The sequence below is a fragment of the Lepisma saccharinum genome, chromosome 20 (assembly GCF_977018435.1).
Source record: "Lepisma saccharinum chromosome 20, izLepSacc3.1, whole genome shotgun sequence".
In the NCBI taxonomy this organism is placed as follows: domain Eukaryota; kingdom Metazoa; phylum Arthropoda; class Insecta; order Zygentoma; family Lepismatidae; genus Lepisma; species Lepisma saccharinum.
Window position 1 is genome coordinate 39,704,660 of NC_139248.1, and position 24,077 is coordinate 39,728,736.

The 24,077-nt window shown below is 35.8% G+C and overlaps 1 protein-coding gene across 1 annotated transcript; it reads left to right on the plus strand.

The window, feature by feature from the left end:
- Positions 1–1,633: 1,633 nt before the first annotated feature.
- Positions 1,634–21,564, plus strand: LOC146003432 (glycine receptor subunit alpha-2-like). The gene is made up of 9 exons (XM_083141715.1): positions 1,634–1,753; positions 5,675–5,805; positions 8,134–8,204; positions 9,547–9,727; positions 10,368–10,484; positions 12,041–12,172; positions 15,384–15,585; positions 19,304–19,472; positions 21,349–21,564. Exons 1-9 carry the CDS (start codon positions 1,716–1,718, stop codon positions 21,562–21,564), a joined length of 1,257 nt encoding a protein of 418 aa, XP_082997841.1. The 5' UTR covers positions 1,634–1,715.
- The last annotated feature ends 2,513 nt before the right edge of the window (positions 21,565–24,077 follow it).

Consider the following 24,077-nt stretch of genomic DNA (forward strand, 5'->3'; position numbering starts at 1 on the left):
CATTCGATATATTAGTTTCAGAAGTGAAATATTATTTCGGTGGTAATAGTTTTAAAATGTGTAAAAACCGTTAAATGGCTCAGCTGACAAATTGCAAACATTGAGATACGACACTTTGTGATGAGGTCGACCATAGTGATTCCAACGAATTGTCTCCACCTGACCTCATAACCCGTTGTATTTGTGTAAGAGCGCTCTCGTATGCACGTGAGACTGCAGAGCGAGCAGCGGTACTGCAGCGTTATAAGAGCGTTCGAAAGGAGCGAGGCAGCAGACTTCGTCCGTCGCGTTCAAGCAGTGTGCAGGCGTGATGTTCTCACCTCACGGATCGGTAGCTGCTCTCCACAACTGTAAGTTAGTTGCTCAAGCCTCATGTACACCATAATTGACCATTCCAAAACCCACCTTATGTATTCAATAATGTTTTAAGTATTTCTTAGAAAACAATAATATGTAGTTAAATCTATGCCTAAACTAGTTTTGTAGTCATTCTCACATTACATTCTTGTACAAGAAGACGAAAATTGTCATATGTTCCTGGCAATCCATACATAAAGATAGAACAAACGATAATATATTGGTCCAACAAAATCAGATACATTTTGCTAGAGAAAATGGGTAAAATACAGTAACAATTTGGGAGAAATAGAGATAAGAATGGACCATGAATGATCGAGAAACATATTTGGGCGAAGAAATAATTCTCTGCGAGTTATTTGAAGGTTTTCTTATTATCAATAATAATAATAATAATAATAATAAGAATGGTTTCATAACACTGCAGCTTGTCTTCCATTCAAAAGAATAGCACGATGGTAGTAAATGCTAGAATGCAAATCAAATCAATCAATCAGTTATTGTGTCTCTGCGTATTGCACGTTCTCTTCCATACTAAAAACTATGTACCACAGATGTAACTTAAATAATCATACATACAACTGTGTCGAATTGATTGATTTAATTTAATTTGGTTGTTTGGTTGATTTATCGTATTAAGTCCACATTATGCACAGTAAGGCTAATCGGGAATGGACCTACGGTTTAAAGTGGAATCCGAACCACTATGTGCCTCCACCGGATATCGAACCCAGGACCCCTTGATTACAAGGCGACGACGCTACCACTGTGCCATCGGGGAGGCTAATTTAATTTGGTTTAGACACTTTCGGCTAATCGCGACAATAAGGATGATTGGTGATATGATGAAATTAGTAAAGGGACACTCACAAAGAACACCGATGCACAGTTCAGGATTCAAACCCGATGCCTCTAGCAGGTGTGTGTGCGCGCGTGCTTTTGTATAAACTGACACCTGAAGGTCACTTTTATTATTTACATTATTCTTAGAAATATTCCCCATTATGTAACGGCTTATTGTATGCACCCTACCAAATTTCACACATGTAAGAAAAATACACGTGGTAGGCTTACAAATAAACATGATTAAGTTAAAGAAGCTCTCCCAAGATTTAGTGTAGCCATAATGTTAAAAGAGTTAAAATAACTGAGAGAGAAATAAGTGTGCAGAATTATTATTCACATGTGAATTTAAAAAAATAACAAATGGAAATATTTTGAAAAATCTAAATTTCGACTTGTCTACTTGTCTTCAATGTTTTAATTTATTTTTAAGGTTTTACCATTGAACGCAAAGCAAAAGGCAATGTATCACTTGGTATCCTGTCCCACAGGAATCTAGAATGAAGTAATCAGATATGATGGGTGCAGCAATATTTGCAATACTCTTGTTAAGGTATGTGGTCTTTATTAGAACTTCGTATACTTTTTCTTATCTTGTATATTTGCAATATAGCCTTGTTTTCTCTCTCTCTCTCTCCCTTTCTCTCTCTCTCTCTCTCTCTCTCTGTGTGTGTGTGTGTTTGTGTGCGCGTGCGTGAAAGACCTATTGCTTTCGGAGCTTATTAGGTCAGAGTAGCTACTCACCGCAAATTCCTTGAATTTCGGGAATTATGCGTGAATTATTAAATCCAGGAATTATGTATGAATTTTGCTTGAATTTCTCATCGTACACTTGAACAATTGCAACTTTTATTAATCCAAATGTCATTTAATTTATACATATTTATAAATGCCCTGAGGCAAGTTTTTCACAGTTTAGCTTTTATCTTTTATAGAGAAAGAAAAGGAAAGCTGCGTGGAACATAAAACAGAATTCTCTCAGTCCATTTACTTTGTTAGTGTCCTTTTCAGAACAATCTATCTGGCAGACCGAATATTATTGCAAGATAATATACGTGTATATATATATATATATATATATATATATACATACATACATACACACATACATACATACATATATATATATATCTTGAAGTTCATTACGTAAATTTGAGTTTGAATTTATCATACAATTAACAAATTTTCATGGATTAGTATATCCCTTAATTTGTGAATTGTATTTGTAGATGGATATCGAGTCTGAGCATGGGCAATCGCAAATCTTAACTCCGCACCTTAAATAATTAAAATATATCACTGTTTATACCGTGGAATTGAATTGAATTAGAACTTTTGGGTACATTGGAATCACATAAACGATTTATATTGTTAATATATTTGTGGGTGGGTGGTAAGGTTGAAAAAGAGAAAACATCTACTTGTACCCTTGATTACTTCGACAATTATTCTCGAAAACACGAGTGGCCACCGTGAAGGCGAAAATGGTCCTTGCCATAAACTGGTTTCTGCTCTGTACACCTTAGCACCATCCGATTTTTTGCTCTCAACAGTAGCAAAAAACATAAACCATGGAAGAAATATCACTAAAGATTAGCCTCTTCGAATAAAGAATTTGTAATTTTACATTCATAACAATTTATTTTAGAGCATCTAAGAACGATTCGTTTCTCTATAATATGGACGGGTTAAAGTTTCAGTGGTGTAAGTCACTTCTTTTTTTAAAGAAAAAGACTTAGACACAGAAAGCAGATCTATATAAGTCAGTCTGTTAACAGAAAAGGTGAAGTAAATCAGAGATTCATTCAACTGTCAACAGATGACAGTTTAAGATCTATTGATAAAGGAAACAGCTGTTGAGTTGATCAGCAAAGTGCTGTGATTCAGACATTTTTTTCTTTTTAAGAAGGTGACTTACACCACTGTAACTTTAACTTGTCCATATGTTGGAGATGTATTGATACTGCATTGCTTATATTTTCTTTGATTTGATTTTTGTTATTTCACGTCGATTTTCTGCATTTTTCGTCTAATTGCGACGATGAGGATGGGTGCTGATATGATGAAATTGATGAATGGACGCTCATAAACAACACTTATCCCCAGACTGGAATTCAAACACGGGACCCGTTGCTATATTCTTTATTGCACGAAAGCAAAAATCTGTTATGTATTCATCATTCATAACCAGGGTTCGGAAGTTGATAACTCAAGAATTTACTCAAAATATCCTAAAAATATAATCAAAATTTTCTTAAATTTATGAAAAATTATTTAAATGGCTATTTTAGATATTGAAATGTAAGCTTGATAAAAGAATCATTCACTTGAATAATCCAAACTCCATGATGGAGTGATTAGTACAGGTGCTACGACGCCAGGGGATCCAGGGTTCGAATCAAGGCCTTGGGCATGGGTGTTTTCGTCCTCAAATTTCTGCTGATGCATTTGTATTCCACATCCATTGTTACCTGTAGGAGGTGTCAAGAAGATACCTGCGCTCTCTCGTTTCCTCTCTAAAGCTAAAGTGAAACCTTGATTCCAATATTCCAATATTTGTGAGGGCCACTCAGTATACGTAACGACAACTCATCAACAGAGGATTATGATGCCTGTGGACCCATATACGAGGGCCACTATTTATATTTTGAGCCTTGGCAACACTGTTTGAAGTTAGGCGCGATTTGACGTTTGCACGGAATCGTCTGGCATTATTGACCATAACGTACTTCAAATGGTTTGTCAATAGCTTCATTTGTGTTGTTTATGTTGCCTTGGAGATTGTGCGACAACAATAAAATGGAATTAACTCGTGAACATTTTCGTGCGTTGATTTTTTTACGATTTTCGACGTGGATTATCAAGACAAGAGTGCATCGATCAACTTACTTCCATATTTGGCGATGAAGCCCCATCCTTTGCCACTGTGAAACGCTGGTATAACGAATTTAATCGTGGCCGCCATTCGCTCACCGACGAGATTCGCGAAGGTCGTCCAAAATCAGTTCTTGTTCAAGAAAACATTGATGCTGTGCAAAACCTAATACTGCAAGATCGTCATGTGACATACTGTGAGATTGAGGCAACCATAGGCATTAGTTCCACCAGCATATATAAAATATTACATGATCATTTAGCTGTGAGAAAGGTAAGTTCTCGTTAGATCCCACACAATTTGACAAAAACTCAAAAAGACGCTCGCGTCAATTGGTGCAAACAAATGCTCAATAAATACAATCGTGGTGCTTCAAAAGACGTATATAAGATTGTAACAAGTGACGATTCATGGATATATGCGTATGAGCCGGAACGTAAACAACAGTCGACTGTATGGGTGTTTCAAGATGAACCCAATCGAACAAAAGTTGTTCGCGCTCGAAGCACATCGAAACAAATGGTCGCCTGTTTTTTCTGGAATGCTGGTCATGTGACAACTGTGCCTTTAGAGGAACGTAGAACGGTCAACGCTGAATGGTACACAACAATTTGTTTGCCAGAGGTCTTCGGTCAAATACGGAAAACAAACAAACGCCGTCGGATCATTCTTCATCAAGACAATGCCAGCTGTCACAAATCTCGTCTAACAACCGACTTTATGAACAGTCAAAAAATCGAATTGATGGGTCATCAGACGTACAGTCCTGATTTGGCACCCAATGACTTCTTCTTGTTCCCGAATGTCAAGAATAAATTGCGTGGACAACGATTTTCGTCGGCGGAAGACGCCGTTAATGCGTTCAAAAACCATATTATGGAGGTGTCTCAAGAAGATTGGAAAAACTGCTTTGACAAATGGTTCGAACGAATGCAAAAGTGTATTGACCATAAAGGAGCATACTTCGAAAAACAATAAAGCAGTTTCCAATGCCAAATTCCTGTTTTTTCATTGTTAGGCACAAAATATAAATAGTGACCTGTAAAAGTGAAATTACCTCTTGGCAATTCACCAGAAAGGTCCTTTTTTTACATCTCATTGGCAGCATTTGTGCCGATAATCATTTTAAACCACCGTACACATCATCACCGAGTGTCTTTGGTTTCGCCAAAAAGTTTTGTGAAAAGTTGAATAGCAAACTTAATAACAAGAATGATTATTATTAGCATGCTAATGATTTTTACAATAATAACTATTATAACCTGTTAAAAATACACCAATTCTATTCCAAAGTTATTATTTTATCCTTGGTCAAACTTATCTTCGATCCACTAGATGAGTCAATATACTGCACAAGTGGCTTCCATCATATCTTTCATCCAGACAATGCATTGAAATGCATAGTTATTTTATTTTGTTATTAACTTTTACACACTTCATTCAAGAACAAACTTTCACCCATAATCAACAATCTTTAATAAGTACGTTAATACAATTTTACAATGGTTTATAGCATGTTGCAACTCTAAGTGTTAGAGAACAACTGAACGTTAATCGCACTTACATTTATTTAATGTGTTTTATATTTCTTCCTTATAGTGTACGTCTGTGCTTCGGTTATTTTTACTTAAATTTAACCGAAAAAGAAGTTGAATCTCTGTACACTGTAATTTTGGACGAGGATTATAACAAGAATATACCACCTGTTATACGCACAAATAACTCGACAAGTAAGTATGTGTGCGTGTACGTATGTGTGTAACTGCATGCGCGCTCGTGTGCCATACACGTATTTAATATTATTTGTAGTTGTCCTCACATTTGTCTCGGACGCAATAATATCCATAAAATAACTAATAATACATTTTAAATTTAATAGTCCAGTGACATAATAAAAAATCATATTGTTATTACATGAAAAAGAAAAAGTCTTTCAAAATGTCCTGGCCAAAAAAGTTAGGGGAAAATATTTGCATATTGTTACATCTGAGAAAACGTGTCACACGACTCCCTTTGTATTTGAAGATATGGAAGTAATTTCAAAATGGAAGCTTACAAGATGGCCATTATGATTTATATTGGTTCCGTCTGGCATGCCGCACCCCTTTACCCATATCTGAAGTTTTATCGTCCTCCATCAAGCCGTTTTGAAAGTAAAAGGCTGGTGCTAAACTATTGTCTCATCCTGTATTGTATATTGTGATAATATATTATTATTTTTATTTTTATGCATAAATGTTTCATAGACAAGTGGCAATTGAAGTCAGAATCACAGCAAACAAATATTTACGTACTACTTCTTGCTGGCAGTCCGGTCTCTTGAGCGCGTACGTGTTTGTCAAGATCTGAAACTGTAATTCAATTTTCAGGCATATTTTTGACATCTGGGATGTGACCTTAGGACCTCATTTAATGCTTAATATGTAACATTTGGGAGTCAAATATAAAAAATAAAAAAAAATAAAGAAAATGTTAGTAGTTAAAGGATAGCCTTAACTGCTACTTTTCCATGCGCGTTTATTTTACTCATATTAGCCTAGTTTCAATAACATTTACAATTTGCCTTTCGCTTCGAAAGTGGTCAAAAAGTTTCCAATCTCAAGTGTAATAATCCTTGAATTGATATTAATCTTTCGCTATTGAGTCAAATTTTCGCGAATTGTAGTTAGGGCACAGCCATGTCTCTTCTTGGAAGTATCGAACCTGCTTTCATACAAGAGACTTGATTAACCTAACTGGAGAATATTATGTGACAAACCTGACCTAATTCATTTATAATGAGCATTATTTATTATATATTAGGTTCATTAATGTGTTAACACGCTACAATAATTGACTTCACCACGTGACTTAGGTTAGCTTTGTCACATGTTTTCCCTGTTAATTTAAATCAAGTCACTTCTTTCAAAGGTATATTCATGAAGGTTACGGCATGTTTATGATTTAACTACTTAATTAATCGCCAAAATTTGACTCAATAGTGAAACAGCAATTGTAATTCAGGGGATACTTAAATTGAAGCAGGAAAATTATGAAAGAGTTTGAAGTGAATGGAAGAAGGAAAATGTTATTGAAACTTGGCGAAACGTAAGTAAGGAAAGTCACATGCATCTTTGCAATTTCCTCTCGCTTAATTTATTCAAAACTTACAAGTTAATTTTTTAAAAAAAATTGTAGAAATTCATCTTTTTAAATATTATTTTTCTAAAATTACGACAAAGACACTGTCGTTAGTGAATAGCCAGGCAGAACTAAGTTTGTAGCCCATTACAAAAGACTATCTGCTTACCACATTAGTTACGGTTTTGTAGGCCAGGAATTAAGAGTCTGCGAATCTTGAGGTTTAAAGGGTGGGGTGCTGACGAGGGGAAGCAGGGGGATTTGGAATTTCCAACTCCAACGTCAAGTAGTTGTATGATAACTGTCCAAAATAGCTTTTATGGAATTTTATTCGACATTAGACGCATTTTTACTTCGTTGACTTACTTATTACACCTTTGAAAAAAAACTAAAAATCTTAAAACTTCACGTGCTTTACCTTTCCATTGTTGGATTGAATAGAAATTTTACACGATTTATTAGCTTGTTGAATAGCATCAGTAGGGGGAGAAATGTTTGTAGGATTTGTCTACTTCGAGAAAGCCTTTGATAGAGTGAACTGGACCAGACACTCATGGATCCTGAAGTATATTGGTGTAGATTGCAAGGAAAGAAAGCTTATCTAAAATCTATATATTAAACAACCTGTAAAAGTAAAGGTGTTAAATATAAATGAGCCAGGGAAGTGAAATTGGAAGAGGGGTACGACAAGGCTGCTGGCTTTCCACTATTACATATTTGCGGCCTCCCCGATGCCGCAGTGGTAGCCTTGTAATAAAGGGGTCCCGTGTTCAATACCCGGTGGAGGCTCATAGTGGTTTGGATACCACTTTAAGCTGTAGGTCCAGTCCCGATTAGCCTTAGTTTGCATAAAGTAGACCTAAAACAATCAATCAATCAATCAATTATTACATATTTGTATCTTCATCTTTAAGTATTCACTTATATTTCTCTTTTAGGATTCAGTCCTTTGAAGGTGGTTGTAAACTTACAGATACAAAGAAATCCAATAGTGAAGGAAGACGAACAGGTAACTGCACTATCCTATTTCTTATATGCTAAATTTCGACAATAATTAAAGTTTCTCAACGAATACTATATTGTTTCACAATACTGAATTCATTTTTTCACGATTCTGTAGAGAAGTGGCGGTGTAAAATGTAATTGTAATAAATATTAATACAATTTACCTCACATAATCAGCAGTTCATATGTGGTTAGCAAGCAATACGTGCTGAAAAATGTGAGTATATATCTATCAGGGCTTTCTTGTGGCATCCAATATATCGATTCGTCATCTATTCATTTGATTGTGATTAACTTAAAGAAAGAAACAATAGGTAAGTAATTAACAGAATATAACAGGATATAGAAATAATTATCTTACAATTTGTGATGGTTATTTTCGAAAAAATAAAAAGTGTTTCCATTTTCAAAAGTGAAACTTTTCGTTTTTCGCTATTATCCCAATTTCTATGCAGACCATGAGGAGGCGAGTGCCGACGAAAAAGAAAATGTTCGGCAATAGTTTAAAATGTGGCACTAAAACCTTCTGTGCATTAGACAACCGAATACGTACTCAGCGAGCGTATCCAGAGATTTCCAGGTGATTGGCAGCTCTCTTCTTCGGACTTTAACCCGTGTAAGTTCTGGTTGTGTGGATTCCTGAAAGATTGTGTTTATCAGGAAGTGTACAGACTCGCCTAGGGCTGAAAGCCAGGGTAACACGACACATAGCTACCAGGAAACGCTGCGTGCGACCATTGATCACACTGCCCGAAGAGCCATTCACGCTGATGGCACGCTATTGAACACTGCTATAGGGAAATCAGTTAAATATAGTTTTGCATGTCCGATTTTAAGTTGTTATTTCAGAGCCATATTTTCACGTGCTGGTGAATATTTTTCTTCAGCGTAAGTTCCTCTTGGTCTGCATATCCTCTATTCATATACGACTGGAAGGGGGGTAAAGGAGTCACGCTTCTCTCCTAGAAAATTACATTCAAGCAACAATTATATATTTCACACACATAATTTCATTTGAGCCACAATAATATATATTAATCATTGCATGAACATGATAAATTCAAAATGAAGCCATGTTTTTATTTTTGTGGGGACAACTATATTATGGGGGGAAATGTCCCTAGTTTGCCCCCTTGGAAAAATACCTTGCTTGTCCCTTCCTGAAAAAAATCCTGCGGACGCACATGCCACTATACCAGGTTTAATCGCAATCCGTTACTTCGAACGTACTCCATAGGGCTCTGAGTAATTCTAACCATCTTCAATAAGATACTTAAGGCAATATATTAAATATTTTGTAGGCACGTTTATATACTTTGTTACTTCATTTATTTTCTGTCTCTCAGCTGATAATACTGGACGGCAGTGTAAGTGCATACTGGCATGATAATCGCCTGCACACCCAGGGCTACAGTTTGCCCATTGTGGGCTACAGCATTGCATATGCCCCACCTGAGATCATCGATAAAATGTGGTTGCCAAGGATTACATTTGAACCTATGAAAGAACTGAAGTATGCCCACAATGGTATAGGTGACGCTAGGAGGGTTTCCGTTAGTCCTCTGTCTAATGAGAATGTTCGCGTTCAATACACACTAAGGTAGGTAAATGAAACCTTCAAAACTACTATTCCTTTGTAACTAGTGGCATCTTTCAGTGAATTTTAAAGATTTGTCAATATGTATTTTTCTTTACGCTATTAAAATTTCGGGTCGAGGTAGGTGTTACACCCATTTCTTCCATTTTTTTCTGCACTTCAGTGTCTGGTTTATAAAAATAAATTAGTGAGTTTTTGTAAATTTATCAGTGTGGTGGTTTTATGATCCATCTATATTTGGCCACAATATTATATTCCACAATTGTATTATTTTATTAATAAAGTATTTTTGAATGAAGATAAATTATTCGTATCATATCTAAAGTAACTATCACGCAAACCTGCTGGTATTCCGTATTTGTCGACCATTTAAAAACGTACATATTTGCAACTTTTCATATTTTTTTTTAATTATGAGCGATGTGTATAGGTTTGTGGGGAAACCAAAAATTACGTTACAACTCGTTACCCTAATTAAATGATGCTCAAACTGTTTAAATTGTAAAGAGTTATGAAAAATAGTTTTCCAAATTTGTCTGTTGTACTCTATTTTGATTTTGTTCTGTCAAGAGAAAGCTCGAATGATTCCTGTTTCTTGTTTCATTTGTTCTCTGGAATTAATCTGTGAGATGGAATTCGATTTTTACCCTATGGACGTGCAGATCTGTCAATGGAAAATATTGTCAAGTACGTTCTATGTAAAATGTTGTTATATAAATGTTGCATGTTTATTAAGTTTCATTATGTAGAGAGGGTCTCATTAAAATGGCGCCCACGGATCTCAGAAACGTATAGAGGACATCAAAACAAATAACTTTTTTAATTTTTGTTGTTGGTACGTCGGTTTGGCGCTACAGGAGTTCAAAAAAGTCCGGTTTGTCGACTGTACGGAGACAAACCCAACACATTTTATCGCACATGCGACGTTACTTCCTGTCGTGAATTGTGAGAAAAATGCCATAGCTACTACGAGCCACATTATGTGTACTAAGCAAAGCGATTAACGCGTTCAGTACTCCAGCGAGAATTAAATCAACGATACAAATAAGAACGGTGAGATAACAGCGTATTTAAAAGGAAGTGGTTATATCTGATTTCGTGTCTTTGCCTACGCGCCATTTAGCCTCTTCGCCTACGCGGCCCTGTTGACAACTGCAGGTTGTTCTATCCATTTGTCCTTGTTTTCTCTGACACAATAAACAAAATCGACAAAATAAAAAATCAACGAACTCAAAATATCTAAGATAAGTTACACACAACTGCGTGTTTGTAAAACTCAAGGCATTATGCGGCAAGGAACAAAAATTGTTGAAAATACAGGGATGTAAGTAGTACTTGTTCAAAGTAAATTAGAAGCTATTGTTAGAGTTGGTTAAACAAGGTCTTTGACGAGTGTAACATTCGTTTGTTTATCCACGCACCATTCTCATGTAATGGTGGCAATTGTGAGCAGGACAACATATTCTCTGCAGAGTAAATATTAAGCTGTTTAAGTTACGTTGTACGTATTTTAGCAATAATGTAACAACGTGAACCTCAGATTCTTCGATTTTAAGCAGACGACCAATACCACAATGCATGTGTAGTCCTAATGCCCTGAACATTACATTACAGTTGTATGTTACTTTTCTTGCGTATTTTACAGTTAGTTATTCTTTTATTTTATCATATGTTTAGTGTGTCACGGATAACCAATAACATGAGGACAAATGGATAGACCAACTTGTAGATATCCAATGGACAATGAGTTTTGCCGATAACTGATACGAAACTGGTCCTCCGAAATTCTGCTATGCTAAAAGTACTGATGACGTCGAGAGATTAGTCCTGAGTTTTGGAGAAAAATATATTTCCTTGAGCGAGTTGCTCGAAAATTAGTTCCTGTATATGTATTTATTTCAGAGTAAGAATAATAATTATTATCTCAAATTAAACCTAGTTATATCCTGATAAGTTACAAGTAAATTTATGCGTTTGTATGTAATACAATATTCAATTAATTCAAATACATGTTGGTGCCCAAGCTTCACGTAATTATTACCAACATACAAAGCAACCATTACAGACGATTAGCCAAATATTCAGTGGTGTGTAAAATGAGATAATATAACATTTCTGCTGAAAAATAAATACATTATTTTTGATAAAATGTTTGTTTGTTTGTTTGAGTTCTCTAGTGTAAAATGTTGTTGTCTGAAAACTTTTGCTAAGCGATTTACAATATGCTCTTGTTAAACCTACAGAGCAGGACTTCGTGAATTTGACATGGCCAGTCGAAAAATCTCTGTGGATAACAAAGAAGGAGTGGGCTCGAGACCTGAATCTGCCAAGTTTCCAATTCAGGTTTGAAACGACACAGGGTTATTCAAGCAATTGTAAGTATTAGGTGAATCAACAGATATACCCATCACTATTTAAACAACAGTTTTTGAAATTAGAGAGGACACATACTTTTGTGAAATAAGAACTCTTGCAGTTACTGTTGCTTTTATTTTTGCATAGAAGAAAATTTTGTTTCTCGAATCAAATACTCGCATGGAAAAATTGGTGAGTTTATGATCATTGTTAAAATTGTAAGAGAACTAATAATTTCCTTGTCAAAACCGTCCCTCCCTGTCTTCTAGTGTATTTGATTACGTATTTGACATAGCACGCATTTAAACATGTTGAACAATCTCAAGACAAAGAGTGAAACATGAACCCAAACGTCCGTAGTAGTAGTAGTTTGTAGTTTGTAGTTTGTAGTCACTGTAGTTTGTAAAATACACGAGGGATAGTGCCAAATGAAGAACATAACAGCATTCTATTTAACTTAATTATTTAGAAACCCATATTCAAAAAGTCTTAAGTTTACTTTTTAAAAAAATCAAACGTTCGTTAAAATGTTACGATGTTTATCAGAACGCAAGCTATAATGTTCAACTTGACAACTTCAATTGATTGTACAAGTAAATAATCAAGTTAATGTTATTGAAAGTTACTGATTCTGCGTCAAATCACCCAGGCCATGACCATACAGATTCAGATTTTAATGAAACTTGTTGTATTTGTTAATACTACGAATGTATGAACACATGCAGATTTTTTCTTTTGTAAATGTTGCGTCGTCGCCTTGTTATCTAGTGATACCGGTTTCGATACCCGGTGGAGGCACATAGTGGTTCCGATCCTACTTTAAACTGTATGTCTAGTCCCGATTAGACTTTCTGTGCATAAGGTAGACTTAAAACAACAATTCAATCAATCAATCAATTTATTTTCTTCATTAAACCCCATGGTTTCTGAGAAAGAGGAGTTTAAATACTTCAGGAATCGATCATTGTTGAGGCCATTGTGGTGGCCTGCTGTACTTAAAAGAAAAGTTATATCCCAAAGTCAAATCGATATATCACTTTGATTTTTCTTCTAAAGTCAATAGATATATGTAGCTATATTTCAATTAAAAAGTTGTTGCGCTGAGAGTCAGAAGAAAATCTTGTATTGTAAATAATGTTTTTTGAGTCAACGTCAATAATAAAAAAATTGCATTATTACTGAAAGGCCTTACAGTCATATTAGTATTTTTTCTTGAATTAATGCTCAAAGTATGTTCTAAAAGACTATAAAACAACATTAGTGGCATTTTCACTGCTTCTATTAATAAATCTTCATTATTACAAACTTTATGTACATGGATATGCGTTATTCCATGCCAAATCATCACAAAAAAATAAACTTTACAACCCGATCATTTCAGATTTTCATGAAATTTGTTAGGATGGTAGAAGACATGAATTAACTTACATGTGTAAAACTTTAGCCCTCAGTGATACACAGTATTCATACAGCCGAATTGCTAACATTATAACAAATGTATGTAGAATTTACGTGCTTACAAGGTCAAATAGAACAATTTATAACTTTGCTTCCAATTATGGCATAACTTTCACCTTGGGCTTGTTTAACATATTCAGGGTGTCACAAAACTCTTTCAACAACGCTTTGGTGCTGGTAGAACACGTATCTGCGTATCGAACACGCAGACTGTAATGTTATTACAATTTTGAAAATTATTCCTATCTGTGCTAGCGTTATTGCTAATCGTGTTCCTCTCATAAGGAAATAATTTCAAGGGTCTTTTAATTTAATGATTGATTGATTTGCTTTATTTTACTTCGCGCTTTTTGTGCCACTTTTGGCTAATTTGCGAAGATGGGGATGAGTGATGATATGATAAAATTGATGAATGGATACTCACAAACATCCATGCCCAAGCCGGTGTTCGAATCCAAGACCCCTGACATCGTTGCTCGATGTTCTAACAACTCCACCAAGGGGCCCGACTTTAAATTTAATGAAAAACGTCGTTTCAAATTCACGCATTAAAACTAGTGCTTATTAAAAACCAAAGCAAGAAAGCTTACTTATATCAAGCGCTGAACTGTAAAGGGCACTCGTATTGCACATTTGCGTATTATTTACATTTGTTCGTTCGTAGATTTCCCCTACCTCACGTGTCCCTTGCAATTGTTGATATTGCATGATACACGAAACACTCCCTGGTAACGTGGTTAGCACAGCTCGCTACGGCGCCAGGTGTCTCGGGTTTTAATCCTGGTCTAGACATTGGTATCATTTGTTATTTCACCATAACATCTTCATCTTTGCGATTATTCAAAGGTGGCAGATAAGCGAATTAAAATAAACCAAATCAATTAATCAATCATAGAGATATTTTAGAATGAGTAATCTTGAATTTCAGTCTGCCCATTATTTGTCTTGGTCAGTTTATAAATACTGTCAATGCTTCTTACAACATCGCAAGTATCATTAACGTTTAGGATTTCGCTCAGGTAAGACTCCCAAGTTGTTGTTTTTAAGTCGTCTCTCTTAGCGAGGAACGCTAGTGGCAACCCTGCCACGCGCCCCTGGTAGTTATGTGAGAGCAAGTGTTTGGTGTGTTGCATTTCATACGTACAGGATATATTTTACGCGCTTATAGCGCAGAAGTTAAGCGCTTTCGAGGTAAACTTTATAGGGAAAAGTAACTTGTTTTTATGATATCTACCAGCACCCTAGCGTTTATGTTTTGTGACACCCTGTATATGATCAATTTGTGGAGAATGAAGTATGGTTACACAGTTAAATGTGGTCGCTATTTGGTGTAAGTTTCATTTTGGGATGTCTTTCGTAACAGGAATAAAAAATAATCTGTCAGTAGTATATGCCTCATTCAATGAAACACCTTACAACCCAGTCAATGAAATGGGGAAAGTATCGAAAGTCAGGATTAATTCCGTAAAAGCTGAATTTTGGTCTTTGGTTGGAACACTACGAGAAGTGCAATCCTAAACTCCGGTCCCTCTCCTCGGTGCTCCTCTCCTCTTGGAACCTCAGTTCCCGACCTACGAACTGAGGTTTCTTCGTATATACCCGAAACTAATTATCATAAACAGACTATTTTTTGGTCATGTTTCTTATTCGATGGACTACAAAGAGGTTATATCTGATTTTTCCTAATGTCAGTGGTTCCGCCGTAATTTCACCAAATTCAGCTTTTACTGAAATATTCCAATATATATATTTATATATTTTCACAAATTTCAGTTCTTAGCCCTGAAGCACTGTACCTCAACATATACTTGCGCCGGAACCTGTCCGCTCACCTCCTGATGACGTTTTTCCCGAGTGGTTTGCTGGTCATCATCTCTTGGTGCAGCTTCATCATCGACCCCGACAAGGTTCCTGGGAGGGTGGCTCTAATGGTCACTTCTCTGCTGACGCTCGTCACCATGTTCAGCTCGCTCAGGTAGGACACGTTAAGATTATTTGCATGCATGGGCTTTCAATTCAGCCTAATGTCATTGTTGAATTTCCATATTCTTTTTACTTACAACTTCAAATAAGAGAGAAAATTAGTTTTTTTTCAAGTTAAAGGTCCACTTTAAGTCCAGATAGGCTAATCGGGACTGGACTTACAGGTTATGCTAGGAATCGAATCACTACATAACGTTCATCCACTGTGGATAGGACGTGACGCCTTTTGGGGACAATTGATATTAACCCGTGTTGAATCCAGCCTCCTTCCTCCGAAAGGGGATATCAAACTTCACGGGTGAGTGTTATAGGTATCAGATTTACCGCTGATATGTAATTAAATTAAATTAAGTTAAATTAGGTGTAATTTAACTATCATTTTGAGAATAAGATTATGAGACTCATAAAATAATATTAATGAAATAACTTACATTTACAGTAAACCTATGCGCCGAGACTTTTTAACAGCATACCCTATTTCTTAATTCAGTCGTCACCCTTTTCATGGTGCTGAATGATCTTTCTATTCGGCCGGTGAAAACCGTAATGCACAGTGCACATTCAGCGAGTGTCCTTGTAGCTTCAATTCAAATATAAGCGCTTTAGATAAGAGATCCAAATTCGGAAGATGAATCCTCTGATTTTTTACGAGCAACGTATTGAAAAGAACATAACATTTTAAAATCCTAACATCAAGCACAGTTCTTTACAATCGTTTTCACTGAACTCTTCATATGCTTTAAAACTTTCAAATCCTTACTTACTATCCAAGTCAAAAATGTTGAGCCTTCTACGTGCTTGTAAAATTGTACTGCATGGGAGGGAAAAAGTCAAATATACCTCATTAGAAAGCTAGAAGTGTATGCTTTTAGACAAAACCTTGACATTTTGGATCACTTCTCGTACCAATGCAATAATGAATTACAAGATACTAATCTATAAGCTGAAAGAAAGACATTTCTGCTGTATCTATCATGTCCATCCGTCCTTATCAACAAACATGTTAACTCTATCGGTATATTAGTAACTTTGAGAGATATACGATTTATTTTGGTGGACTGATGGAGTAATACAGATATCTGTCTGGTAACAAGGAAAAAATGAATCTATGGTGATTTGTTGGTATCTCTAAGACTATTAATGTGAAGATTTAAAAATTCTCTAAAGTTAAAGATTTTGCAAATAGGTGTTCGACGAGGCATACTTTTCATTGTCTCGTCCGTCTTCTTTATGAAACATTAATTTCATTGCATCATTAACATTGTACGAACCAAGGAATTGTCATAGTTGTAAAAATTTCCTTCAACCTTGTATTTGCACACACGGAAAGTAACCCGTTGTTCGGGAAAATTGGCCATCTCAATTTAGGGAAACGGCCATTACAAAAAATTTCGCGTCCTGGTTGCATTTATAGAGCTACAACGTGTTCTGGCACATCAAAAAATGTCATGACTCAAATTGGCTGTTAACGAAAAAAAAGCACAATTAATATTGGCGATGTCCACATCATGTGCCACACGAGATCAATAAGAATTCACAAAGATATGAGGGACATCTTCCCTAGTTTGTTGGTACAGTGCCTCTCAAAAATTTTAGGACAACGATATTTTAAACTAGGCAACCCAATTTACACAAGGCGTTGGTGAGTTGCATGTAGAGTTAGGCTCAATTTCAGGGTTGCCACATGCACATTAGGTATTTATAAAATACGCGAAATAAAGATATCCAAATATTATTGCTTAAAACTAGAAAAAAATCAGTATTACATTTGTTGCAATACTCTCAGAATGAAGCAACGTCGATTTTCTAGTATTTCATTGTTGGTGAGTCTACACAAAGGAAAAGTGGAGAGAGGAAACGAAAGGGAACAAAGGAGAGGAGAAAAAGGAAAGCAATAGGAGAAGAGGCAAAGTAGAGAAGGGAAGAAAATAGAGGACGGAGGAAGTGGATAGGAGAAGTAATAAGGAGAAAGGAAAAAGATGCGAGGAGAGATGAGGCAAATGGAGCAAAGAGGAGAGAAGAGAGGAAGGAAAGCGAGGTGATGGAAGAGGAGGAAAGGAGTTTGGAGAGGAGAGGAGGAGACGAGAAGAGGGGAGTGGAGAGTAGAGTAAAAGAGAGAAAGAGAGAAAAACGAAAAGGTGAGGAGAACAGTGCCGTGGATTCGGAAATATAAGACAGGAGAGGAGATAAGAGGAGTGGAGAAGAGTGGGATGGAGACAAGAGGCGAGAAAAGTATGGAAGGCGGTATGAGATAAAAATAGAGGAGAAGGACGGGAGAGAAGAAGGAGAAGGAGAAGTTAAGAACAGAAGGGACTGGAGACGAGAGGAGAGAAGGGGTAGTTGCAGAAAATACGTCTCGGCGTCAAGAACTGAAGCATTGATAAAATTATCGACATGAAACATTCATTAACATTTTATAATGTATTGGAGAATGTATTAGATCGGTGCGAAATTCCTTTTGGCCGAGTTCAGAGGAAGATAAAATTTTCCACTTAAGATCTTTGATTTTACCTGCGATTATACCACTAAAAACATGAATGTAATTTTCATATTTATAAGAATTGTCCAATTTTTCTCATCTTCTCGGTTCGTTGAAATTGAGATTTTGTTATTTAACATTTCCCCTCCCCCCATCGTTAATTCCAAACTGAATCATTCCGTTTCATACAGCGTGGACAATGAACGCAATGGGATATGTCTAAAACGTACGAAAAGTTTCTGCCGCCGGAGGGGTTTGAACCTACGACCAACAAATTATCAATCCTTAACGGTAACCACTACCCCACAAGCTTTCGCTCCTGAATACAGCTAGAAGGAGCTGACCAACGTGAAATGCAGATGCAACCCCCCTCCTACATGTCATGTGCAAAGAATACTTGTTTGTAACAAAGAAGACGAAGGCAATACGACTCGGCGAAAACATTTAATGGAGAATTGCACATGATGGTAGCTTTTCAGTCGATGTTTGTGAAGGTATCTTTGCATTGAACTCGAGTGGAAAAAGGGGTAATATTAGTGTGTCCTGAATTGCCACAAATATAAATGGTTATTTCATTAATATTTGTCAATGTCTTTGAAGCAGAACACAATTATCGTTAGAGTATCATAAGTCAAGATCTGATACGTGAAAATAACCCTTTGATCGTGTGTCAATTCATTTATTTGTTTATTATTTTTTTAGTAAATTACAGTTTTAGAACAATCTAGCCACTATACACTATTATTACAAACAATGTTGCCATGCTCTTGTTTAATAGAAAAGGAAAGAACACCTCGTATGGAGGATCGAACCTAGGACCGCTTACAATGCTCTCAAGAACTCTAACCAATACACTACTTTCTTAATTATTCTGTCGCCTCAATATTGTAAACGTTATCCCTTTCGTTTCCTCTCTCTACTTTTCCTTTGTGTAGACTCACCAACAAAGAAATACTAGAAAATCGACGTTGTTTCTTTCTGAGAGTATTGCAACAAATGTAATACTGATTTTTTTCTAGTTTTATGCAATAATATTTGGATATCTTTCTTTCGCGTATTTTATAAATACCTAATGTGCATGTGGTAACCCTGAAATTGAGCCTAACTCTACATGCAACCCACCAACGCCTTGTGTAAATTGGGTTGCCTAGTTTAAAATGTTGTTGTCCTAAAACTTTTGAGAGACACTGTACAACAAACAGCATTGTATGTTTCCTCTTTACTCCAACAGGCAGAAACTGTCGCCATCCTTTAACGTGAAGCCAGTTGAGATGTGGTTAATGGTGTGCATGTCTTTCGTGGTGGCAGCCCTCCTGGAGTATGCCTTCATCCTCCTGGGAATGAGGTGCAAGATGATGAAGAAGAAAGTCTTGGTCTTGCCTCTGGTGATTAAGCCTATGGTATGTTCCTCCTCCTCCTGAAAATTAAATTTTTCACCTACTAGGTTTATCGACTTATCTAGTCTTATAACCAAGGGAGATTGATTTAAATGAGGTTGATTTTATTCTATTTTACATCACTTTAAATAAATAATTTATAGTATAATGTACATAAGGATTTTGTAGATATCATAATAAATTTTCATGAAAGTAAATTAATCTTGTAATAATTTAATGGTTCCTATTAGGTTTTAAGAAAGAAAAAGGAAGGACACAAAATATACATACTAATGGTGTGAAGCTCATACGAAAGGCAATGTAATATGTAAACTGTAAACACACATTTCTCTCGATTTAAAATTCAATAATTCTTATGGGCAAAAATGGCAAACATTTTGTGTAGAAAAATATACAAAATACTAATCATGTTAAACGTGAATAATGTCATTATCATTAAACTGTAAATAAACATGGCAGCTGATAGTTGCAAAAATTGCAAAAAATCAGCTACAAAGACTGTAAAAATATTTTAAGTTACAGCTATAGAGACCATCCAGAATTTTTTTATTTTCACTGAAAGCAAAATTACTGAAATGGTTATAGTTTCATTAATACTCAACAAACATTTCCAGACTAGGTTCGTATATACAGTATCAGAAAGAGAGATATGTACATTTACAAACAATGTTTTATTTGCTTTAATCAAACTGTTCAAATATTTTACAGGCCCGTTTACTAGAAAAAGCCTTTCTATAGAAATCATATCGATATGCATGGTGCCAAAAACCATACAAGCAATTTAAGCTTCTTTTTAAATCGATTTTTTAAAAAAAAATCCGATTTAAATAAAATAAATGTTTTTTTAATATACAAATTATGATTTTTATCGACCTTGCTTATAACTGTTGGGAACAAATTAGAGAATATTTCAGCTATGGAAATATTCACTTTGTTGTAAATCTTATGGGTGTGTGGTGTTTAGTGGAACTTAAGGGTTCCCATTTTATGCTTCTTTCTCTAGAGGGTAAAATGTAACACTGAATACTGTTTATAATTATTTTAAAGTTGTTCTGCCTCCAAGGATAATTCAAACCGAAATGGTGAAAGGTGAAACAGATGCTTCGGACAAACGCACAAAATTCGAACAAAGGAGCTTTGGCAAGAATATAAGATATCATACTTTCATTGTGGTCTTAAATTTTGTTGCCACATTGATAGATTTCGAAACGGTCGTAAATTCCGAGTTGTTGGGAAATACCGAAAGTCTTCTATTTTCCAGCCTGGGAAATATTGAAGTTCGAGACTTCGTTTATTCCCGAATATAGAAAATCTACAATACCTCTTTGTTCCTGATCAAAAACTGTCATGTCTCTCATCTGTGAATTTATTCTGCTACTTATCTGAAGTAATGAATTAACGATCTGTTTGCTTATTGTGCCGCTTTCAAGTTGTTTTTTTTTAATGAAATTAAGACCTAAATAACATAACCACAATGTTTCTTATACTGTATTGTATTGTTATTTGACGTGTTAGAGTTCAGGATCTTACATTTTAAGATACGATAAAATCTCAATTTCATAAAATATATAGTTTAATATTTTTCTTACTGCCATTATTATATATGCATTTTGAAAACCGTAAGCAGGATTATACTTGCTAATTAAAAGAGAATGTTTTTATTGTATTTTTCATGCATATCACTGATTTATCATTTGACAGTGTACAATTCAATTAATTCAAAGCAATTGTATGTACCAAAGTATTGTTCAGATTAAACTAACTAATTGTGGCATTTGTCACAACAATATAAGTCTCGTTTGTTCCAGTCTTGCTTAAGAGCTACCTGTTCTAATAATGGTAGAGGTCCTAATTGTTTCCTATCTTCATTTTCTTTCAGAAATTGTCCAACAGGAGATGGAAATGTGTCAACGTGTGTGTAAGATTGTGTCGTGGTGTTGGCAATGTGCTACAGAGAAACGGATGTCTGGATGCAATTTCACTCTTGATGTTTCCCCTGGCTTTCTTGGTCTTTAACGCATACTACTGGATCCACCATCTGACTAACATGAACAACAAGTGGGAAGGGTTTCTTGCAGGCAAGCCAGATGAGTGAAAAGACAGCGATGTTGCGGTTAAACAGACATCTTCATCACATGCACAATAAGCTGTTTCGCACAGGAATCTAAGACGATGATGATCATGGATGAAGGCAGTTTCGAATGCTTCACACCTGCTGTTCCTCAGTTTAATTCCAATGGTTCAGTGTGGAACCATTTCTGGCCATGCCTTATGTGCACATTGGATGCGAGCCTAAGGTCTGACATTGAAAAGGAGCTCCTCCCACTTGACGATTTTCATCCATCTGCGCATGCTAAAAGAGACTACTGCGCATGTTGCCGAGCATTCATCTCAATGACGTAGCAGCAAAGACTCCTCTCCCTTGCATTTGCACAATACTCTGCAGCGAACATTTCTGTGCTCTCTCTCTCTCCCCAATAGAGTATCTACGTACATGCATTCTAGGCTCGCTGTCAAACTGACACCAAAGAATTCATACATGTTTTAAAAATGTGAGAACTCTAGGAAGAGTTTTATTATTTATTTGATAATAAACTGTAAAAATGAACAGCAGTGACGTAGTAGGTAAAGTGAAAGCAGAGAGATAACTGTATGTAGAGTTTTTTTTACACATATTTCAAACTACAAATGTGTATGTGTACCTGATCGGAGGTCCAATATCATTTATTCATTGCTGATTTCAGTTGAACTCACCCAGAGATAACATGGACGACATCTTGTAACTGAACTTTTGTAACTTCACAAATGGCAGACATAAAACTGTTTTAGTCTGTGCGTCTCTCTCTTTCTCTCTCTGTATGTGTGTGTGTGTGTGTGTGTGTGTGTAATGGGAATGAGGTGATGATGTACGAGTATTTGACACTGTTTCCTCACACCAGGAAAATGATACATTTGTTACAATCATGCAGTCGTAACTTTTTCCTGATTAAAGATAGGTTAAGGAAACCTTCACCACTGCATTTCTCGTGAAATTCTAGCCTCACTGCCATGTGCGAAACCCGGGGTGAGTGATCTAAGGTCGAATTATTCCGGCTTTGTCCCCGTATAAAGCGTCTCTAGGGCCCACCCTACCTAAAATCAAATGGTAACGGGGTGCATCTCACATTGGTACTTGACAGGAAATAATTCTCATGTCTTCTTTTATCAGTGCACTCTGACGATCTGTATGGTATTTTAGCATATAATCAGATTATTATTTTTTAATCATTATAGGTTCCGCAGAGAGTGCACAGTATTTTATGGACTGATATAAAGTCAAATTACACTGTTAAATTGTTTGCCGTGCTTTGTGGAACTATCCCGGTGAAGGCATATTGCACAGTGGTTCGTATCTCACTTTAAACTGCAAGCCCAGTCCCAATTATCCTCTGTGAGCATGAAGTGGACTTTCAAAGAGCCGTGTTGTGAAATTTGTGCCCTGTGACCTGAGGATCTCTTGGAGATAAGTGTCATATATTTTAATCACCGTCCAATTTGCATTCCAATGTTATTCGAATACTGATGGATTTTGTAAGCACCACCTTTCCCATTTCTATTTCCATGATGCTAGATTCCTTCATGTTTTAAAGTATAGTTCCTACAATCTTCCTGATATGTTGGAAGTATTTAGAGAAAAGAGTATTGCATTGGACAACTTTTCGTTAGAACGCAGGAAGGGAGAAAATATTGATCGTTTTCTAACGACGAATAACTTCATTGATTGTGTTCAATGTTGTGTCTTGTACAGAAAAAAAAATCTTACAATGAATTCTCTTTTCAGCTGAATATCACAGGTTTCATAACATAAAATATTTGCTTTTCTTCACCAGATATTAGGCAACTCATTTCTCAATTTTTTGTTACACTCAAATTCATGTTTTTATACCTGACGCTGCTAAGAAACAAAGTTTTTTGTTCTAAGTGTCCCAACCATGACTTCTTACTCTATCAGCTTCTTTATATTTGTTAATTTTGAAGACCAATCTTGTTCTTACATTTAGTGGCAAACCCTTTACTAAAAATATTCAGGACTCTTTGGCTGATCCCCAAAGGGAGTGGAAGATTTCTTCAACATAGTAATGATTTTTTATTATATTTGCAGCTTATATTGTTTTGAAATTATCCAGCACAGAAAAGACATACAGTTGGTACACTTTCTAAGGATATTCCTCTTACATCCCCCATGGCTCCACATGATGGTTACATGCATTGACATTTTTGAAAACATGGCAAGTTTTAAAAAACTATTGTGTAACAACGTGTAATTCACTTTATCACATATATGTATTTTAGTTTATGTTATCATTCCTTATTGTTACTTTCATTGTTATTACATTCCAATGTAAAATGTCCAAAGCTGTATTTGGAATTCTGTGGTAAATAAATAATAAAATAAATAAAGTAAGATTCTTAGTATCAAAAGCACAGTAGTCCCCATGTGAAGTCAGGTCGAAATTCACAAAGTCAGGTTTCTTCGTATGACGTTATATATGGGACGTCAATCTTAAGATAGGAATTTCCGTTGTTTCCCTTTTGAATAGCAATCGCGATTCCTGTATACTAGCAATG